Source organism: Drosophila hydei, unplaced genomic scaffold (genome assembly GCF_003285905.1).
Source record: "Drosophila hydei strain 15085-1641.00,03,60 unplaced genomic scaffold, DhydRS2 tig00000358-arrow-arrow-pilon, whole genome shotgun sequence".
NCBI lineage: Eukaryota > Metazoa > Arthropoda > Insecta > Diptera > Drosophilidae > Drosophila > Drosophila hydei.
The window spans coordinates 446233-461923 of record NW_022045716.1 but is presented as its reverse complement, the minus strand read 5'-3'; the positions used below and the strand labels follow the sequence as shown (position 1 = coordinate 461923).

At 43.2% G+C, this 15691-nt stretch overlaps 7 protein-coding genes across 17 annotated transcripts; 2 read left to right on the top strand and 5 right to left on the bottom strand.

Annotated features, from left to right (window-relative positions):
* Positions 1 to 159: 159 nt before the first annotated feature.
* On the top strand, positions 160 to 3932 carry LOC111598940 (ras-related protein Rab-27A). Of its 2 annotated transcripts, XM_023314537.2 has the most exons (4): positions 160 to 424; positions 2512 to 2662; positions 2983 to 3175; positions 3249 to 3932. In XM_023314537.2, exons 3-4 carry the CDS (start codon positions 3017 to 3019, stop codon positions 3774 to 3776), a joined length of 687 nt encoding a protein of 228 aa, XP_023170305.1. In that variant the 5' UTR covers positions 160 to 424; positions 2512 to 2662; positions 2983 to 3016; the 3' UTR covers positions 3777 to 3932. The 2 variants fall into 2 exon arrangements, with proteins under 2 accessions (XP_023170305.1, XP_023170228.1); XM_023314460.2 differs by lacking the exon at positions 2512 to 2662.
* A 5-nt stretch (positions 3933 to 3937) lies between these two features.
* Positions 3938 to 7183, bottom strand: LOC111598637 (trypsin alpha-3). 5 transcript variants are annotated; one of them, XM_023314017.2, is made up of 5 exons: positions 7004 to 7183; positions 5624 to 5801; positions 4876 to 5161; positions 4762 to 4800; positions 3938 to 4667 (listed from the first exon to the last, which is right to left on the bottom strand). In XM_023314017.2, the coding sequence occupies exons 1-5, from the start codon at positions 7053 to 7055 to the stop codon at positions 4302 to 4304; spliced, it is 921 nt and encodes a 306-aa protein (XP_023169785.2). In that variant the 5' UTR covers positions 7056 to 7183; the 3' UTR covers positions 3938 to 4301. The 5 variants fall into 5 exon arrangements, with proteins under 5 accessions (XP_023169785.2, XP_023169870.2, XP_023169952.1 ...); XM_023314263.2 differs by having other exon boundaries at positions 4549 to 4667; positions 4762 to 4823; XM_023314102.2 differs by lacking the exon at positions 4762 to 4800.
* A 551-nt stretch (positions 7184 to 7734) lies between these two features.
* Positions 7735 to 9392, bottom strand: LOC111600578. The gene is made up of 4 exons (XM_023316803.2): positions 9185 to 9392; positions 8896 to 9104; positions 8300 to 8495; positions 7735 to 8233 (listed from the first exon to the last, which is right to left on the bottom strand). The coding sequence occupies exons 1-4, from the start codon at positions 9261 to 9263 to the stop codon at positions 7947 to 7949; spliced, it is 771 nt and encodes a 256-aa protein (XP_023172571.1). The 5' UTR covers positions 9264 to 9392; the 3' UTR covers positions 7735 to 7946.
* A 221-nt stretch (positions 9393 to 9613) lies between these two features.
* On the bottom strand, positions 9614 to 14411 carry LOC111600827 (protein sym1). Of its 2 annotated transcripts, none has more exons than XM_023317251.2 (5): positions 14253 to 14411; positions 10353 to 10496; positions 10206 to 10288; positions 9973 to 10155; positions 9614 to 9900 (listed from the first exon to the last, which is right to left on the bottom strand). In XM_023317251.2, exons 2-5 carry the CDS (start codon positions 10486 to 10488, stop codon positions 9742 to 9744), a joined length of 561 nt encoding a protein of 186 aa, XP_023173019.1. In that variant the 5' UTR covers positions 10489 to 10496; positions 14253 to 14411; the 3' UTR covers positions 9614 to 9741. The 2 variants fall into 2 exon arrangements, with proteins under 2 accessions (XP_023173019.1, XP_023172938.1); XM_023317170.2 differs by lacking the exon at positions 14253 to 14411 and adding an exon at positions 13505 to 14218.
* Positions 10425 to 11915, top strand: LOC111600336 (trypsin-1). 3 transcript variants are annotated; one of them, XM_023316676.2, is made up of 5 exons: positions 10427 to 10504; positions 10556 to 10955; positions 11020 to 11373; positions 11433 to 11807; positions 11868 to 11915. In XM_023316676.2, exons 2-4 carry the CDS (start codon positions 10677 to 10679, stop codon positions 11802 to 11804), a joined length of 1005 nt encoding a protein of 334 aa, XP_023172444.2. In that variant the 5' UTR covers positions 10427 to 10504; positions 10556 to 10676; the 3' UTR covers positions 11805 to 11807; positions 11868 to 11915. The 3 variants fall into 3 exon arrangements, with proteins under 3 accessions (XP_023172282.2, XP_023172444.2, XP_023172209.2); XM_023316514.2 differs by lacking the exon at positions 11868 to 11915 and having other exon boundaries at positions 10425 to 10500; positions 11433 to 11820; XM_023316441.2 differs by lacking the exon at positions 11868 to 11915 and having other exon boundaries at positions 11433 to 11820.
* LOC111600661 (mpv17-like protein) lies at positions 11913 to 13364 on the bottom strand. 3 transcript variants are annotated; one of them, XM_023316932.2, is made up of 5 exons: positions 13158 to 13364; positions 12867 to 13039; positions 12657 to 12790; positions 12468 to 12599; positions 11913 to 12405 (listed from the first exon to the last, which is right to left on the bottom strand). In XM_023316932.2, the coding sequence occupies exons 2-5, from the start codon at positions 13009 to 13011 to the stop codon at positions 12238 to 12240; spliced, it is 579 nt and encodes a 192-aa protein (XP_023172700.1). In that variant the 5' UTR covers positions 13012 to 13039; positions 13158 to 13364; the 3' UTR covers positions 11913 to 12237. The 3 variants fall into 3 exon arrangements, 2 of the variants coding, with proteins under 2 accessions (XP_023172700.1, XP_023172781.1); XM_023317013.2 differs by having other exon boundaries at positions 12276 to 12401; positions 12867 to 13364; XR_002751500.2 differs by having other exon boundaries at positions 12289 to 12356; positions 12406 to 12599; positions 12867 to 13364.
* Positions 14412 to 14641: 230 nt separating the features above from the next.
* LOC111604890 lies at positions 14642 to 15596 on the bottom strand. Its single transcript, XM_023323133.1, has 2 exons — positions 15468 to 15596; positions 14642 to 15344 (listed from the first exon to the last, which is right to left on the bottom strand). The coding sequence occupies exon 2, from the start codon at positions 15335 to 15337 to the stop codon at positions 14753 to 14755; it is 585 nt and encodes a 194-aa protein (XP_023178901.1). The 5' UTR covers positions 15338 to 15344; positions 15468 to 15596; the 3' UTR covers positions 14642 to 14752.
* Between the last annotated feature and the right edge of the window lie 95 nt (positions 15597 to 15691).

Genomic DNA, 15691 nt, shown 5'->3' with positions numbered 1-15691 from the left:
TATACATTGCAGGCATTACTGGCGCCGCATTTCCTACAATAATAGTGTAATCGTTAATATCGATAATATCGAACGCTTTCTATGCGCACATCTCTGGGCATGGCTGCCGCGCACAGCTTTGAAGCTTTTTTTTGGTCCAAACAGTTTGCGTTTGTCCACGCACCGCATTCCATTAGTCCTGTCTGTGATGCTGTAGATGCTGTATCTCGGCACTGTAAACAAATCGCGCACGTGCTAAAAATAACTGTTAGCCATAGTAGCTCATCCACATATCAATTGAAATAGTGTAACTTTTTTGTTTTTTCCTTCGGATATTAACGAAACAATCATTTGAATTTACGCGCCAACCAACATATCATAACGGAAATACATTTACACAATTGAAGTAAATGCTTAATTCTTAAATTTACAATGCGTAGTCCAGGTAAGTTATGCTGACTGTGCCTCCTTCACGCACATAACACAATTAGCTGTGTCTTATTTTTATACGAACACAAACGCACACAGGTACACGCACACATGCATACAGCTACACAGCTACAGTTACACATATTCAGTTACACGTGTAGAGTTGCTCAAGCGTCCTCGCATTCAATGCCAACAACAATTGCAACAAGTAGCCACACAACAAATCACATACCCACAATAACACACATACATTGGCTATTTAATTGCGGGCACTCTCATGCACACACACGTGCAGCTCACTTGTATCCCATCTACTTATGTATCTACATGTATGTATGTGTGCGTGTATGCTAACGCCTTCCTACAGTGAAAGCTACTTAGCGGACAACCAACACAATTACATCTTGAGTAAGAGTTTTACGAACTATCAAGAATTAAGCGCCAAAAACTGTGCTACGTTTTTCGCCAAAAATTATGTTGAGTTCAAATTGAATATTGAATTGAATTATAATTATTATTTTTTTATATAGTTTTATTTTTACTAATTTTATTTTTCATATTTTCTTAATTTTCTTGAGTAAGTAGCAGAGGCCCGCAAGATGTTGTCTTTAGTGAAACTTGACATTGGTTTTGACTTTTATTTTCCATATTTAAGTCAGAGTAAATTTAGTTTAGTCTTTAATAATTTTAAAAAATGTAACTAAAAAAAACCAAGTAAGCAGCTAAGCTTTTGGCTAGCTGTTTTTCTTAGCCGAGCATCCACTGTAGTTCGAACTCATATGTACATTTAATTTCTACCCATCTCTCTCCCTCTCCTTATGTCCCTGCTGTTGCTGCTGCAATCACACAAAGCTCTTTGCTAATTAGTTGCCTAGGAAAAACATAATTTTACTTAATAAGCTGCATTTGCTTATTGTATTAGAGAAATAAGGAGCGCAGTATGAGGTTTCCTCGCTTTCCCGCTTTGTCCCTCTCTCCTTAGCATTTGATATTGCCTAAAAAGCCAACACCGCGCCTCAAAGCACTCGTTCCTTGCGACTTTCTCTCTCCCCTTCTCTCTACACCTCTCCCGCTTTTTGTCTCGCAGAGCTCAGCAATCCCAGCTCCCCTGTCCTCTGCCTTTCATCCCTCCTTCGCCTTTTCTGTTCCTCTCGCTGCCCGCTTTCCTCTCCCTCTGCCTCGCCTTTCGAATTGCTGAAAAGGAAAGCCCGTCCCTTTGTCTCTCACTTGCCTTTAGAAACATTTGCTACTTCCCCGCCTTTTCTATCTCTGGCTCCCTCCCTCTTTCTCTCTCTCTCTCTCTCGGTCTCTAATGTTGCTATTTTTGAGCCACGCTAAGCTTCCAGCTTCATCTGCAGTCCACGCGATCCAACATAAGCCGCTTTACATTGAGCGTCTGGGCATGTCTGCCACGCCCGCAATGCGTACGCCCTCATTATGACAGGGCATTCAATATTCGGAAATACCTTTTGCTTTGAAATTTTTGAATTAACTTTTGTGCGTGCCAAAGCGTAGCCTCAATCTCCTCCCACCACCCCCAGCTGCCGAAAGCACCTTCGATACAAGACCAAGAGACACACACGCACACTCGCACACACACACACACACATACAGCTAGAGAACATATTTCCATACGCATATTCAATCTACATTTGAATATAGACTTCATAAGCCGGCGCTTCGGGCGCTACAGACAGAAAATCAATAAATCTAGATTTAATGAGTTTGCAAATATTTGACAGCAGCTTCCCAACTGTCTACCTCTGTCTGCTGTTCCCTCCTTGGTCCTTCTCTGCCTTGTTCTTTGGGACATATTTGACGGCAGCGTGCGCTGGGTCACTTTCCGCTCTGCCTTCGAGCGGACCCTGCTCTCCCCTTACTTCCTCCCTTTGCCAACAGCTTCGTATCTCCTTCTCCTCCTGTCTGCTCCATCCTTTTCTTCTTTATCCGAAATTGCTGCTCTCAGTCATGTTTGTCCTCGCAGCTTGACCGCTACCTGACTTGAAGGACAGCAGTTCCTGAAACTTGCATTCTCTTTCTCCTTCTCTCACTGAAAGTCTTATCCGGCTTGCAACTATTAATTTTATTTATTTTTTGTTGTAGCAGCAACCATTTTGGTGTTTCCTTTCGTTAAGAGGAAATAGCCTAAAGGACAGCTGGGGTAACCTCTCTTTTTCACGCTCCTGTGGACATCAGATTTCTTTCTCTTTGCTCTTCTCGTTCCTTTTTGCTCTAGCAAAGATTTATCCGAAAGGTAAATAGTAGGTCGTCTGTATTTCTCTCTCTCTTTGGCTCCCTCTCTATCTTTCTTTCTCTCATCTTTCTTTCCTTCGTCTGCCTCTCTCTTTCTCTCGCCTCTCTCTCTCCCTCTCTCTCTCTCTCCCTCTCTCTCTCTCTCTTCTATTCTCTGGCTCTGTGTATCCCTCTCTTTCTGGCATTCTCTCTTTCCCTCTGTCACCCTGTCTCCCTTTCCCTCCTTCTATCCCATAGAACCAGTCCAGTAAATACTAAAGCAGACTCCATGGAAACTGTTCTTGTGACAGCAGGGTTTTCCCATTTCGCTCTTGTTAACAGAATGCTGGAATGGTGAAGGACAGCTGTTGGCAGAATGACGACCGCCAACATTGACTACGACTATTTGCTCAAGTTCCTGGTGCTCGGTGACTCCGGCGTGGGCAAGACCTGCCTGCTCTACCAATACACAGACGGAAGATTCCACACGCAATTCATATCGACCGTTGGCATCGACTTTCGCGAGAAGCGGCTGGTGAGAGAGCGCCTTCGCATCACTCTTAGCTCCCTCCCAATCGAATCTCCTATCTATTTGTTCTCTCTCAAAGGTTTACAGCTCGCGTGGCAGACGACATCGCATCCATTTGCAGATTTGGGATACGGCCGGACAGGAGCGCTTCCGTTCACTGACAACGGCATTCTATCGGGATGCGATGGGCTTTCTGCTCATCTTCGATCTGACCAGCCAGAAGTCGTTTCTGGAGATCACCAACTGGCTGGAACAGCTGCGCATGCACGCCTACACAGAAGACCCGGACGTAGTGCTCTGTGGCAACAAATGTGACTTGCTGCAGTTGCGCGTCGTTAGCCGGGAGCAGGTCGCCGCTCTGGCTCAACGCTATCGTCTGCCCTATATCGAGACGAGCGCCTGCACTGGGGCCAACATTCAGCAGGCTGTGGAGCTGCTCGTTGGCCGTGTTATGGAGCGGATTGAGAATGCTGTCTGCAATCGTGATTTCACCTTGCTGATGGCCCAGTCCCGGAGACTGCCCAACATCGCCTACGGCCCGGATGTGGTTAGGCTGCATCAACCCAATGGGAATACCCCTCGACGCAATCGCAACTGCAACTGCTAAGGCTGTCCGGGTTGCCGGATAACAATTCGAACTTTCTAAATGGATCCGTTTACTTTTCCCTAATTGGTAGACGGAGCTAGAAAGAAGCAATCGCTGGAAGTACCATCCGGCTATCCAGGAAACTATTTGCACCAACTAAACAGGGCATCCGGTTATCCTTACCGTAAATATTAAAAACTTTATTCCGTTAACTCGTTTATCTGTGTGTTGACTGTAAATAAATGTTGCTTGTTGATTAAAACCTCTGCAAATTCTAGCTAATCTAAAAATCCCCACATTCTCGGCCAAGCGTCTGAATAACTGTTAGTCGGGATTTTCGATTATCCGGAAAGCAATCTGCAACAGCCAGTTGGGTGAGGTAATAGGTATCCACAATTGTAGGGCAGTCATTCATCTATTCGGATATCTGTTCGCAACTGTTATCCGGATATCCGACTATATATTATCCGAAAATTCGGAACGCCAGTAGACGTCTTAAAGCTAATGTAAACCCATGAACTAGTCGAACTACTACTAGAACATATTTTATTTTCTTTTTGACCACAGCCAAACGGCACAGCCGAGCGACAATGCAAGCAAATGCTTAAGGCTTGGCGCTGTCAGAGCGGAGCTGCCGTTACGCTCCTCGATCCATTGACGGTAATACTGAACGTCCGCATAGACGCCAGGCAGACCCGGCTCAGCACAGCCATAGCCCCAAGAGACTACGCCAATGACACGGCCCTCGTAGACCAGGGGTCCGCCGGAGTCGCCTTGGCACGAGTCCGTCCCACCTCGCAGCCGCCCAGCGCAGAGCATGCCTGGAAGCAGGCTGCCCGAATAGATTGTGGCGCAGGTTGCATGGCGAACCGTGGTCACATTGGCAGTGAGCAGAACATTCGACAGCGTGTTCTGCAATGGGATTAAAAAAGATGGATAAATTGTTGGGATTAGCCGGTAGCTGATCAATGGAATAGTGAATCCGATGGATAAGCCATAAGAGTACCTTGACAAGATGGGCAATAATGGGTGATAAGTTGGAGAGCTATGGGATAAGCTGTATAATAGCTGGATAAGTGATGGATAAGATGAATAAGATGAATACATATCCTACGCTCACCTGCTCAGTGCGTCCCCAGCCGGCGACTTGGCAGGTAACGCCTGAAGGCGTCGGCTCTGTGGCTAGTTGTATGGGCGCCACAGTCGGATGGGTGCTGTTAACGGGCAGGCCAGTGCGCAGGAACATGACGCCCACATCGTCACGCATGCTATCCGTGGTGAATGTGTTCATGTAGGCAATGGAGCTGACATCGGAAACAATTGTACCAGTGTTGCGCTCATAGCGATTGAGTGTGCCCATCACGACAACGAATTCCTTTGCCTTTCGATAGCGCTTCTTTGAGGTGCTGCGGATAAGGTAAGCCGGAGCGGGAAATGTAATTAGAAGGTTGACAGAGGGGGTTATATATGTCAGGTCGTCCACAAGGTCTACTCCTCTACGCTTTTCAGATGGCTTTCTTTGTATAGATGTATATGCGGATAAGACGCTTGGAGGTAATGGTTATCCATCAGGGTTTTCTCTATATAATTTATACTGGGCTTAAGTATATAAAGCGCATTAGCTATCTATATATACCAGAGGATTTTCCTTTATTTCCCAAAGGCTTCTACTTTATATTTGCGGAAAAGCGGATAAGGAAGACGAGTGGATATTATGAGACCCTCGCTCCCACGCTCTCTCTCTCCCTCCTTTCCCCCCTCTCTCTCACTCTCTCTCTCTCTCTCTCTCTATAGATCCCATAGTATTGCATTTTCTATAATTCCTTTAGAGCTTCATTATAGTGCCTAAAGTCCCACCGCCTACTCACTTGAACAAACAGTGGGCGGCTGTTAGGACCTTGTTGGGTCCTATCAAGGAGCCACCACAGATGTGTCCGCTGCCAAAGTTGCGATCGTTCTTCTTTAGCCTGATGGAAACGAGATGCTTCGTGTCTGAGACGCTGGCCACAGTTCCATTGATGATGCGCGATTCGGGCAGCTGAGCATCTGTAAAAGAGATTAGTGAAGTAGTTACAAGAGTGTGTGAGATAGAGGGAGGGAGGGAGGGGGAGCGAGTGTCGTTCCTATTGCACTTGTCGAGTCATGTAATCAAAAGCCCGCTGTCTCGCTGTCTCGCAAAGTTTCGCTGCCTTTGGCCTTGCCGCCGTATCTATTACGCTTGTTAGTTTTTTTCTTTACGTCAATTTCCGCTCTGTCACAGCAGCAAGACAAGACACAGCCGATGATTAACAATCAAGGCATGCACTTATCTACGCTACGGCGAAGTCGGAATACTCTTGAAGACTGAGCAGATATCTCCGTAGATAGGGCTGTCTATCATCTATCGTATGCAATATATCTCTCTACTCTTGCCACTAAAGGCCACTCCAGAAACTGAGGAGTAAGTTGCTGGCTAAGCTGTAGGCCAGCTGGATAATGGGACTTCTCTATGATCTCCCTTTGCCCTTCTAGAGACCTGGGGAGTGGCTCGAACTGAGACATGAATATGGGCCTTTATACGTTCACCTCTCTTCTTTACGCAGATCTCACTAATATGCAGGCTACATAAGGTGTAGAGTGAGAGAGCGAGATAGATAACGGTTCTCAAAATACTCTACTAATTGCCGCATGGAAAGTCCCTAGGAAACCATGATGAATCATCATAGATATAGGCAAATGCAATAGGGAGAGAGAGACAGCGAGAGGAGGAGGAGGAGATGGGGAATGGGGAATGAGAGGCGGGAAAGATGGCTAAGCGCGAAGAGTCTGAGAAAAGGAGAAGAGCGAGAGAGAGAGACAGTGAGAAAGAGAGAAAAGAAAGATGGATAAATATTGATATCTAATCTATATTCTTAAAAGAGGTTTAGAGGGAGACAGAGAGAGAAAAGGGCATGAAAGAGAGAGGAAGGAGACAGGCAGAAAGAAATATGAGAAAGTGAACGTTGGAGAATCATAGAGAGCGAAAGAGAATAAATAAACAACTACTGTTAAACCAAGAAAGAGAGCGAGAGTAGGAGGTAGGAGAAAGAGAAAGGGAGAAAGCGAGAGCGAGAGACGACATATCCAAGCGATTGCGTTACGAAAAGAGCGCCGCTAGCTATGACGACGCCCAAGTCTGACACTCATTTAGTAATATATAATTTATAGATGTACACATGTGTGTGTGTGTGTGTGTGTATAGATTTGATTCTTGGAACTGTTTATCTTACAAATTTCTCCAGAAACAACTAGCCAACAGCAGAGATAAAGCAGTCCACGCATTATAACGTTCAGATCAACATAGGAAACAATAAGAACAAAACCAAAACAAAAAAAAAGTAGTTAACAAAGAAAAGAAGTTAAGTTCGTTCTGTTTGTTATTGTTTGTGTCACAACCGAATTTAGTCAACGCGTAGCTCAAACTGAAAACGCGATGGGCATGGACGGAGGCATCGAGTTGTTCGAGAGTTCCAATTGGCAATTGTTTTTTTACTATCAGTAATATTACGACAGAGGTCAGATAAGGAAAACAGATAGAGCGAGAGGGAGAATATGGTTTTATGACACACTCATATACCAACTATATATATCAAAAATCAAATCAAATATCAAATAGAACTATGAACAGAGTCAGTAAACCGATCAAAATTGCAATTGTTTTTGTGAATTGTATTTGTTGTAAAACTTTGTTTGCACTTACAGTAAATGTTTGGATATGTGTGTATAAATAGATATGTTTAAATCGAGAATATATATATATATAAATATATATAGATATATAATCGATACAAGTTACATGCAGATCTATAGATACAATCAATGTAAATAGAGATAAATGCATAAACTGTATGAATTCGAGTTTTGATTTGATAGACAAATTGGACAGATTTACAATATGTATATATATATATATATATATATATATATATTTATATATATACATATATATATATAAGGACGGTTGTTAGACTGACATATAGCAGATATAGCTAAGTCTACAATATTTAAACAAAATTTGCACTACAAATTCCAAAAGGCACTTAGTTTAAAATAAAAAAAGAAGAGATTCAGTTTGCAGCAAAGGTTCTGCTTGGACGGCTTGTAAATGGAATTGAATCGAAGTCGAGTTGAGTGTTAAGTTGAATATATAACGCTTCTGTCTTTAGTTGCCAACTATATGTAGCCCTGCAGGCTGCGCGACTGGCTATGATGATGACGCGGTGGCTGATAGCCGGGCTCCTGCATTTCCATTTGCATCACCAGATTCTTTTGCTCGCCGCGTGCCTCGTAGGCCTGACGAGCTTCGCGCTGTAGTATGAGAGCAGCCAGACCCAATAGCATAAAGGTGACCACGGCCAGAGCGTACGACCAGCCAAGCACATTAAATTTCGGATACATCAGCCAATCACGTCGATAAGCACAGCCGCCAAAGATGCAAACGGCCAAGAACATGAACAGCGCTACAATTGACAGAGGTTAAGCATACTGATTAGCTATATGTATATATGGAAACTCGATCTACTTACAGGAGACGGCTGTGCCTATGTAGGACATGCGCACGAGCAGCCATTCGTACTGCAGCACAGGCTTCAAAGGCAGTCGAATGATAGTGAGCGATAGCAGCGTCAGCACAGCGAAGACTATGATAAATGACATCGTTACAAAGCCCTGCACGGCCATCAGCCAGCCAGGCAGCAGATATTCGCGTATCACATAATAATCCTAGAGCAATAGAAAACCACAATGAGTAAATTTAGTACTAGTAGGCATTCTAATATCAATATAAAGCAACATTTAGTAGATTTATCACATTTCGTAGTATTATGTGATCAATAATATTATAGAATAAGTGAAGTGCAACAAGTGGTACGCTTTTGCCATAGCATTTTTATCAGTTTAATGCTGTTTTTAGTAATATTATAGGCTTAGAGTAAACATTTAGTACACTCAACACATTTAGTACTGTGAAGCTATATATGAGCAAGCTCTACTTTTAGAACACTTAATAATATCAGGCTATTACAGATTTTAGTGCAACAGCAACATTTAACAATTAGTTAGAATGTCAACATTTAGTACACTCAACACATTCAGTTAAGTGAAGTTATGCGTGCATGCTTACATGTGAGAAGATCAAATGGCAGCCCGTGAATTGCTTGGGGAATTGGTAGTTCGGATAGACGAAGTTCTTGAAGCAGTATTGCCAGAGTCCCATGTTTTTGAAGCTGCTGCGCGTCTCCTCATACGATTCGATCCAGTAGGGTGAGCAGAAGGACATCATCAATACAAAAAAGCTGGCAAAGGTAATAATTGCCCCAAATACGACTCCATCTATACACACACACACACAAACAAGAGCACATAAGTTATTTACTCAACTATAAACAACAAACGTTGGCTGCGTCACTCACTTGTCGCACGCGGATAGTCGCCCTTCTCCACACTCGTGTCGGTGGTGTCCTGCGACTGCTGTTTGCCCAAATTACGCATTGTGAAGGCACTTTATTTACAATATAAAAAAATAACTAGCTTAACGCACTATAAACAACTGAAAAACAAATTAATTCGTTGCACACACCCAACTGCAAGGTGGGGCTAGGGATGACAAAAATATCGATTAGTCTGCTGCGATGTTTACCTACAAGTAATTTTACGATAATAGTTGCCATATCGATATTAAAGCCTGTAGTGATATTTTACAGAATTATTGTTGTTCAGAAAAGCAAAGAGTAAAGTGTGGGTGAAAAAACTTTTGAATAATAGTTAATTGCCTGGCGATGCTGACCCTGTAGATCACGCTCTGTGGAGGTAATTAATTATATCGATATTTAGTGTTATTTCTGATTGTTTTTTGTTTTTCCGAAAACAACTGGTCACACTTTTGCCTTCTTTACATCAATAAGGACCGGTCACTTATCTTTCCTAATTTTATTAAAGCTATTTACAATACTATACAAATACAACATAATTAAATAACTTGATCCACCTCATGGTGCTCCAAGTGTTTCATATAAGCCAGGAAACATGTCCAGCATAAGCTACACACACTAATAAAAGGCACACGATTGCGTTCAGGTATCAAAGAAAAGTTGATGGTGGCTACCAAAGGCCAAACTGCCAAAGCAACCTGTTTAGTATAAATAAATATAGGAATAGGTATTTAAGATGATAATCTATATTAAACTTGGTATGCGTGTACCTTGTAGGTGGGCAGAAACTTCTTGCCAACCTCGGCCACAGCTTCCTGCACCGTTTTTGACTCCAGCAAGCTCATAATGAAATAGAAGCAGGTCATTGCGGCAGGTGTGTACGAAATGGTCTCCACGGCAGCCTTAATAACGCCATAGCGCAGAGATGTGTGTGGCCACATAGCACTGGAGATCTGTAGGAAGATGTCGATGTACAAGGGAATCTATAGCAGAAAACAGTTACCTTCACCCAGCCATAGAGCGTGGGCGCCACAAACAATCCGCCATACATGCTAAAGCGAAAGACGCGCCACCAATCGTAGCTGCCTGCAACGACAACGCATCTATTGTAGATCTATATACATATATTAAGCACTTGTGTGCAACTCACCCCAGCTCTTGCCTTCAAATGTCTGCTGTATCAGGCTGCCCGTGGGCCAAATCAGGCTATACGATATCATACCACGCGCAATGGGATATCTAACGATGAAGCTCTTCAGCTGTTGCCACACCACTGTAGAAGCCATCTCTCAATCTGTGTGTGTGTGAGTGTGTAATTAATGTAAATGCATGTTAATCAATTCCCGTTTTCAGTTTGCAGAAACCCAAAGGCCAACTGACCTACTAGTATGCGGGTTGTTTTTAATGTAAAAAGCCTGCTGTGTGGGGGCTTAAATAAATGCAATAGCTGCCAGCCAAATTCGAAACAAACAACATGTCACGCTATTGGTGTACACTGCTTCTAATTGGGATTGGTTTGCAAGTCACCAGCGAAGCAGAAGGAGTAGAACTAAGACTGAAAGTGGGCGAAGCGCAGCAAGGAAAGTTTTCCAATGAAATAAATGAGTACAGCAAACCAAGAGAGGCATATAATGCACCAGAAGTAGCAGGAGAGAAAGGAGTGGCTGGAGCTGAGGCAACAGCACAAGAAGATCAACAGGATGGCAAGATAGTGAATGGCACCTTAGCTGACCAAGGCGAGTTCCCCTATGCGGTAAGCAAAGCCTATGAACGATCAAATGCATCTTTAAATTCCACTCTCTCTCTCTATTCTTCAGCTATCACTGCGTCGTGCCAAGACGGGCGCACACTCGTGTGGAGCAACATTGTTGAACTCCCGTTGGGTATTGACAGCGGCGCATTGTGTGCGCGGCTCCAAGCCGGAGCAGCTGAATGTGCAATATGGCAGTAATCAAATCGACCGCAATGCCAGCCAGCTGGCTTGGATAACAGCCATACATGTACATCCTGGCTACGAGCCGCAGGACAAGTACATTCATGACATAGCGCTGCTGCAGCTGAAGGTGCCAATTCTCTATAGCCGCAGTGTGCAGCCAGTGCGATTGCCCAAGCCACTGCAGCAAGTCGAAGCGAATAGCAGCGCCATACTCGCTGGCTGGGGATTGAATGCAGTTCGTATTATGCATTAGCATTAACATCATTCATTGACCATTAACTATGCATTTTGCAGACTGGAGGCGCGCTGCAATTGAAGCTGCAGAAGGCGCAGCTGCAAGTGTTCAGCGACGAGGAGTGCAGTCGACGTCATGAAACGCAACTACACCGTAGCCAGCTCTGCGCTGGCCTGCCCGAGGGCGGGAAGGGACAATGCAGCGGCGATTCAGGTGGCCCGCTACTATTGCCCGCCTTGGACACCCAAATTGGCATCGTATCGTGGAGTGTGAAGCCCTGCACACGTCCACCCTATCCGGGCGTTTTCACCGAAGTCTCTGCCTATGTGGATTGGATAAGAGAGACAGTGGGCTGTCATGATCCACATCATTCACGGCTCTGGATTGGCGATCTGGTTGTGGCACGTAAACCACCTCCACTCCACAATTAACACGTTTGTACTTAAATGCATTTTATTTACCTAAACAGCAATTTGTCCTAAATTAAAAAACAGTTTTATATACAATAGAAGAGCGAAGCTATGAATTGGTCTACAGCAACAGCAAGAACTGTCCATAGCGTGCTTCCAGTAGCTGCTTCAAGGGCAAGCACAGTCTAGTTCTACTCATGCATGCATACATACATACAAAAACAAGGACATTTCAGAATTGGTATCCAGCAGCTGCGACTGCGGCTGCTTTTGCTCCTATACAAAAACAAGGGAGTGCCGCTCCTGCCTCCTCTTTCTCCTCTGACAGCTGCTGCCGCTGACAACTCGATAGCTTCATCTTCATCTCTTGCTGAGTCAACCTGCTTCTCCTCCTCTATATATAAAAAGCTGCAATGCAAGCAGCTTGATCACTGGCAGCTGTTGCAGTTACTTTTCAGGCTACTTCTTCTAGACCTGCTGGTGACTGGGCTGCTCGCGTTTTCATATATGCCAAAAATATAGTCCACATGAGGCTGCAAATGCTGACGAAGACAACGCGATGGTGCTCCGGCACTAGCGAAAAGTTGATTGTCTGTAAAACGGGCCAAACGCAGAGGCCTACCTGTCAATGATGAAGCCAAGTTAGATAGAGACCACCTTCAGCCACGCCCTCGTAGTTCAAACCTTGTATGTGGGAAGGGCCTTCGCCTTAGTCTCGGCAATGGCCTGCTCAAAGGTCTTCAGCTCCAACAAGCTCATGCCCATAAAGAAGCTAACGCAGGCAAAGGGGCCGTAAGATACTTGCTCCGTTAAGGCCTGCAATATTTAGATAAGGAATTTGCCCATCTTCGAGCTAGGCCACCTATTACTCACCTTCAACAGGCCAACGCGCAGATTCGTCTGCGGCCACATGGCACTGCTGAGACGCAACCAGCCATAGAGACAGGGCGCCACATAGAGGCCACCAAAGAGACTGAAGCGCAGAGCACGTGCCCAATCGTATGTCTCTGGATGGGAAGGGAAATGGGAATTGGGTATTGGATATTGAATATTCGATTTATCTGAGATCTCTTGTGGACTTACTAAAATTGCGGCCCTCTAACGTCTGCTGGATGAGGCTGCCTGTGGGCCACATAAATGCATAGGTCAACACGCCCTTGGCCATGGGATGCAATTTGAGCTTGGCAATGAAAATGCGCTGCCAGCTGCGCAACATTTTAGTTGTCATTTAATCTAACTAAACCAAGGAACACACACTAAGGAGCAAAAGCATTAAATAGATGGAAAAACCCGACGATAACCACGACGACGACGAATACGCATATAAAAAGTCAATATAAGAAATCTAATTAAGCGTATGGCACATATTTATACCCTTTCCTCATTCTACACATGTATGCATGTAAGCCCAGGCAGAAACATTATCCAATTGACCACTGGGCCGCAAGGAGAAGCAGGAGGAGCTTTATTCAGCGTGCTTTTTGTATTTCGTTTTTTTTTTTCACTATTATTTTTGAAGGTAGACGCGAAATTTGATGTTGCGATTTTTCATATTTTTATTATGTGTATACTTATATAAATGCAAACTGAATATATAATATATTTACATATACATGTAGCCCGCCAACTTTATACTTATGACATATATATATCAAAAAACCCCAAGCCAATTGATGACTGGGGTTTGCGTGCAGAAGTCTCTGCTTTTGAGTTGTACTTGCGTTTTTGTTTTTGCTTTAGTTTCAACTGTTTTTTGAAGACAGGCGCGCAATTTGATGCTGCACTTTTTCCCACAGTATTTGAACTTTGCTTTTATAGAAGAAATATATATATTTTCGACTAAGTGTCACAATGGTTGCACGCATACTAAAAGCTACAAATTATTTGCCAACAAAAAAAATGCAATTGCCATTGAAAATGCATTTTGTTGCACGATCGTGCAAAAGCTTTTCCGTTTCCTCAATTTTTGCCAGTTGACAGATGAGGACGGGCGTAGTGGAAGTCAAGGGTATGTGCTTATGAAAGCTGTAAAGAAATTTCACCTATGCCAAAAATTTGGCAAAAAAAAGTCGCAAATTTCCTATGTGTTTACTGTTTACCGTTCATGCTACCCCTTATGCACATATGGATGTTAGTGTGTATATGTGTATACGCTGTATTCAATAAACACAATTGTCACAAATTATTATTATTCAGTGAGCAGTTAAGTGCATGATTTAGCACAGAAAATTTCCTAACGGGCACTCGTTTTGCCCGTGTCATAACAATGTCTTTGGCAAGGAAGCGTTACGCATGCACACAGTCACACGCACGCACAGTCAAATGTGTGTTTATGTAATTGTATGTTGCTCAAGATTTATGCGTAATCGGCATTTACACCCACAATAAACTAACAGAAAATTTCTAGGTATGTATGTATATAGAAGAACCTTAGCCGTCGTGTTGCTACCTTGTAAAACGCATACTTACATATGTAAGCGCAAACACACACATGTGTGCGTTTATGTATCTTTTGCTTATGTTAGAACTAAAACTTATTGTAATGCTAGTTTTTAGTACTATGTGCATAGGACGCCAGAGATGCCAGGACGTCGCTGCTGCTGCTGCTTATTGCAATGAACTAAATAACAAAAATGTTTTGCGTCAGCTGTGAGCGCGTGTTGATAGCTGAAAGCTATTTGACTGAATGTGTCCGTGTGTGTAATGAACTAAAGAACTAAATTGAGTGTGCTGATAGTTGAAAGCTGCGAAAGCTTTTAATGCCCACACAAGTTTAAGTTTAAGATCTAAACGGTTTGATATCATACAAATATGAACTAAACTTTTTCGAGCGCTTTTAATGCCCTTCAATTTGGTATATCAGCTATGTACAATTAATGCGGTCGTTATATTTAAAATCTCTATGATATTTCAATAATACGCATTCGTTTTAGTTTATTGTCAATCGAGCGAGACAGAAGAACCAAGCATCAATTATTATCGGCCCCCTTTACATCCTGATCATCGTGCTTTGTACTCTGGACGGCATCCACCTGCTTATTGAAAACAAAGGTGTGGTATATTTTAGCCAAGGCGGCACATTTCAATGGCTCCTTGCCGTACTGGTGATAGCAGTTTATCAATTGCTTTTCCATTTTATCAATATCCGCTGTACATTCATTGGCCTTGGCCCATTTAACAGGCTGCCCAAACAAATTGTGCACTCGATCTAATGTTTTCGTAAATTGAGTCTCCTCTATTTCTGTTGAGCGCCGTGCCCAAGATGAAGAGAGTGCCACCTGTTGCTGCTGATACGTTTGCACCTGCGCCTGTTTTTCATTGCTGCCGCTCGTTCCAGCTGCAGCGGCATCTCCACCAGCTGCTGCTGCTGTTGTTTTACGATTACAATGCTCACACGCAGCAGTAACGGGTACGGGAACAGGAACTGTTGTGGCAATGGGTCCCTTTTCCGCTTTGGTTGCCTTCTCGACGCGCTCCAAAACTTCCCGGCTGATTTGAAATGGTGATGTATTTGGTATTTGCACAGTTTGCGGTTTGCTATTGTTTGCGCCCATATCGAAACTTATTCAAAAAAATTGTTATAAATATGTCGTGCGTGATTCGTAAAGAAATTTTTTGTTTTCATAAAAATTGAACATATATATTTATAGGTCTGATAACTCAAATTGAATTTTTAATACATACAAAATCAGTATATTACGTTTGCTCTCAAATATCTTTATAAGTCAATATGCAAGAAATATATCGATTAGTCGTTGCAATTCAAGTTCCCGAAAATCTGAACAAAAACTAAAATCTAAAAAACTATCAATTTACACAGATCGAATTGAATATAAATGTATTTGCATACATATATCATTATGAATGTATACATGTATGTATACATTTTATAAATAAAGGCGTGATCA

What these genes read in the sequence shown, in the direction of transcription:
- LOC111598940 (XM_023314460.2), top strand. Translation starts at nt 3,017, where the DNA reads ATGACGACCGCCAACATTGACTACGACTATTTGCTCAAGTTCCTGGTG. An exon ending in ACTTTCGCGAGAAGCGGCTG is followed by an intron (nt 3,176 to 3,248) that starts GTGAGAGAGCGC and finishes TCTCTCTCAAAG; the next exon opens with GTTTACAGCTCGCGTGGCAG.
- LOC111604890 (XM_023323133.1), bottom strand. Translation starts at nt 15,337, where the DNA reads ATGGGCGCAAACAATAGCAAACCGCAAACTGTGCAAATACCAAATACA.
- LOC111600827 (XM_023317251.2), bottom strand. Translation starts at nt 10,488, where the DNA reads ATGGCTTCTACAGTGGTGTGGCAACAGCTGAAGAGCTTCATCGTTAGA. An exon ending in CGCTCTATGGCTGGGTGAAG is followed by an intron (nt 10,156 to 10,205) that starts GTAACTGTTTTC and finishes ATCTTCCTACAG; the next exon opens with ATCTCCAGTGCTATGTGGCC. An exon ending in AGTTTCTGCCCACCTACAAG is followed by an intron (nt 9,901 to 9,972) that starts GTACACGCATAC and finishes TATACTAAACAG; the next exon opens with GTTGCTTTGGCAGTTTGGCC.
- LOC111598637 (XM_023314017.2), bottom strand. Translation starts at nt 7,055, where the DNA reads ATGCGTGGACTGCTTTATCTCTGCTGTTGGCTAGTTGTTTCTGGAGAA. An exon ending in AGTTGTTTCTGGAGAAATTT is followed by an intron (nt 5,802 to 7,003) that starts GTAAGATAAACA and finishes TCTCTTTTACAG; the next exon opens with ATGCTCAGCTGCCCGAATCG. An exon ending in GCCGCCCACTGTTTGTTCAA is followed by an intron (nt 5,162 to 5,623) that starts GTGAGTAGGCGG and finishes CCTTATCCGCAG; the next exon opens with CACCTCAAAGAAGCGCTATC.
- LOC111600661 (XM_023316932.2), bottom strand. Translation starts at nt 13,011, where the DNA reads ATGACAACTAAAATGTTGCGCAGCTGGCAGCGCATTTTCATTGCCAAG. An exon ending in GTTAGAGGGCCGCAATTTTA is followed by an intron (nt 12,791 to 12,866) that starts GTAAGTCCACAA and finishes CTTCCCATCCAG; the next exon opens with AGACATACGATTGGGCACGT. An exon ending in AGGCCCTTCCCACATACAAG is followed by an intron (nt 12,406 to 12,467) that starts GTTTGAACTACG and finishes CATCATTGACAG; the next exon opens with GTAGGCCTCTGCGTTTGGCC.
- LOC111600578 (XM_023316803.2), bottom strand. Translation starts at nt 9,263, where the DNA reads ATGCGTAATTTGGGCAAACAGCAGTCGCAGGACACCACCGACACGAGT. An exon ending in CGACTATCCGCGTGCGACAA is followed by an intron (nt 9,105 to 9,184) that starts GTGAGTGACGCA and finishes GTGTGTGTATAG; the next exon opens with ATGGAGTCGTATTTGGGGCA. An exon ending in GCCATTTGATCTTCTCACAT is followed by an intron (nt 8,496 to 8,895) that starts GTAAGCATGCAC and finishes CTATTGCTCTAG; the next exon opens with GATTATTATGTGATACGCGA.
- LOC111600336 (XM_023316676.2), top strand. Translation starts at nt 10,677, where the DNA reads ATGTCACGCTATTGGTGTACACTGCTTCTAATTGGGATTGGTTTGCAA. An exon ending in AAGGCGAGTTCCCCTATGCG is followed by an intron (nt 10,956 to 11,019) that starts GTAAGCAAAGCC and finishes TCTATTCTTCAG; the next exon opens with CTATCACTGCGTCGTGCCAA. An exon ending in CTGGCTGGGGATTGAATGCA is followed by an intron (nt 11,374 to 11,432) that starts GTTCGTATTATG and finishes TGCATTTTGCAG; the next exon opens with ACTGGAGGCGCGCTGCAATT.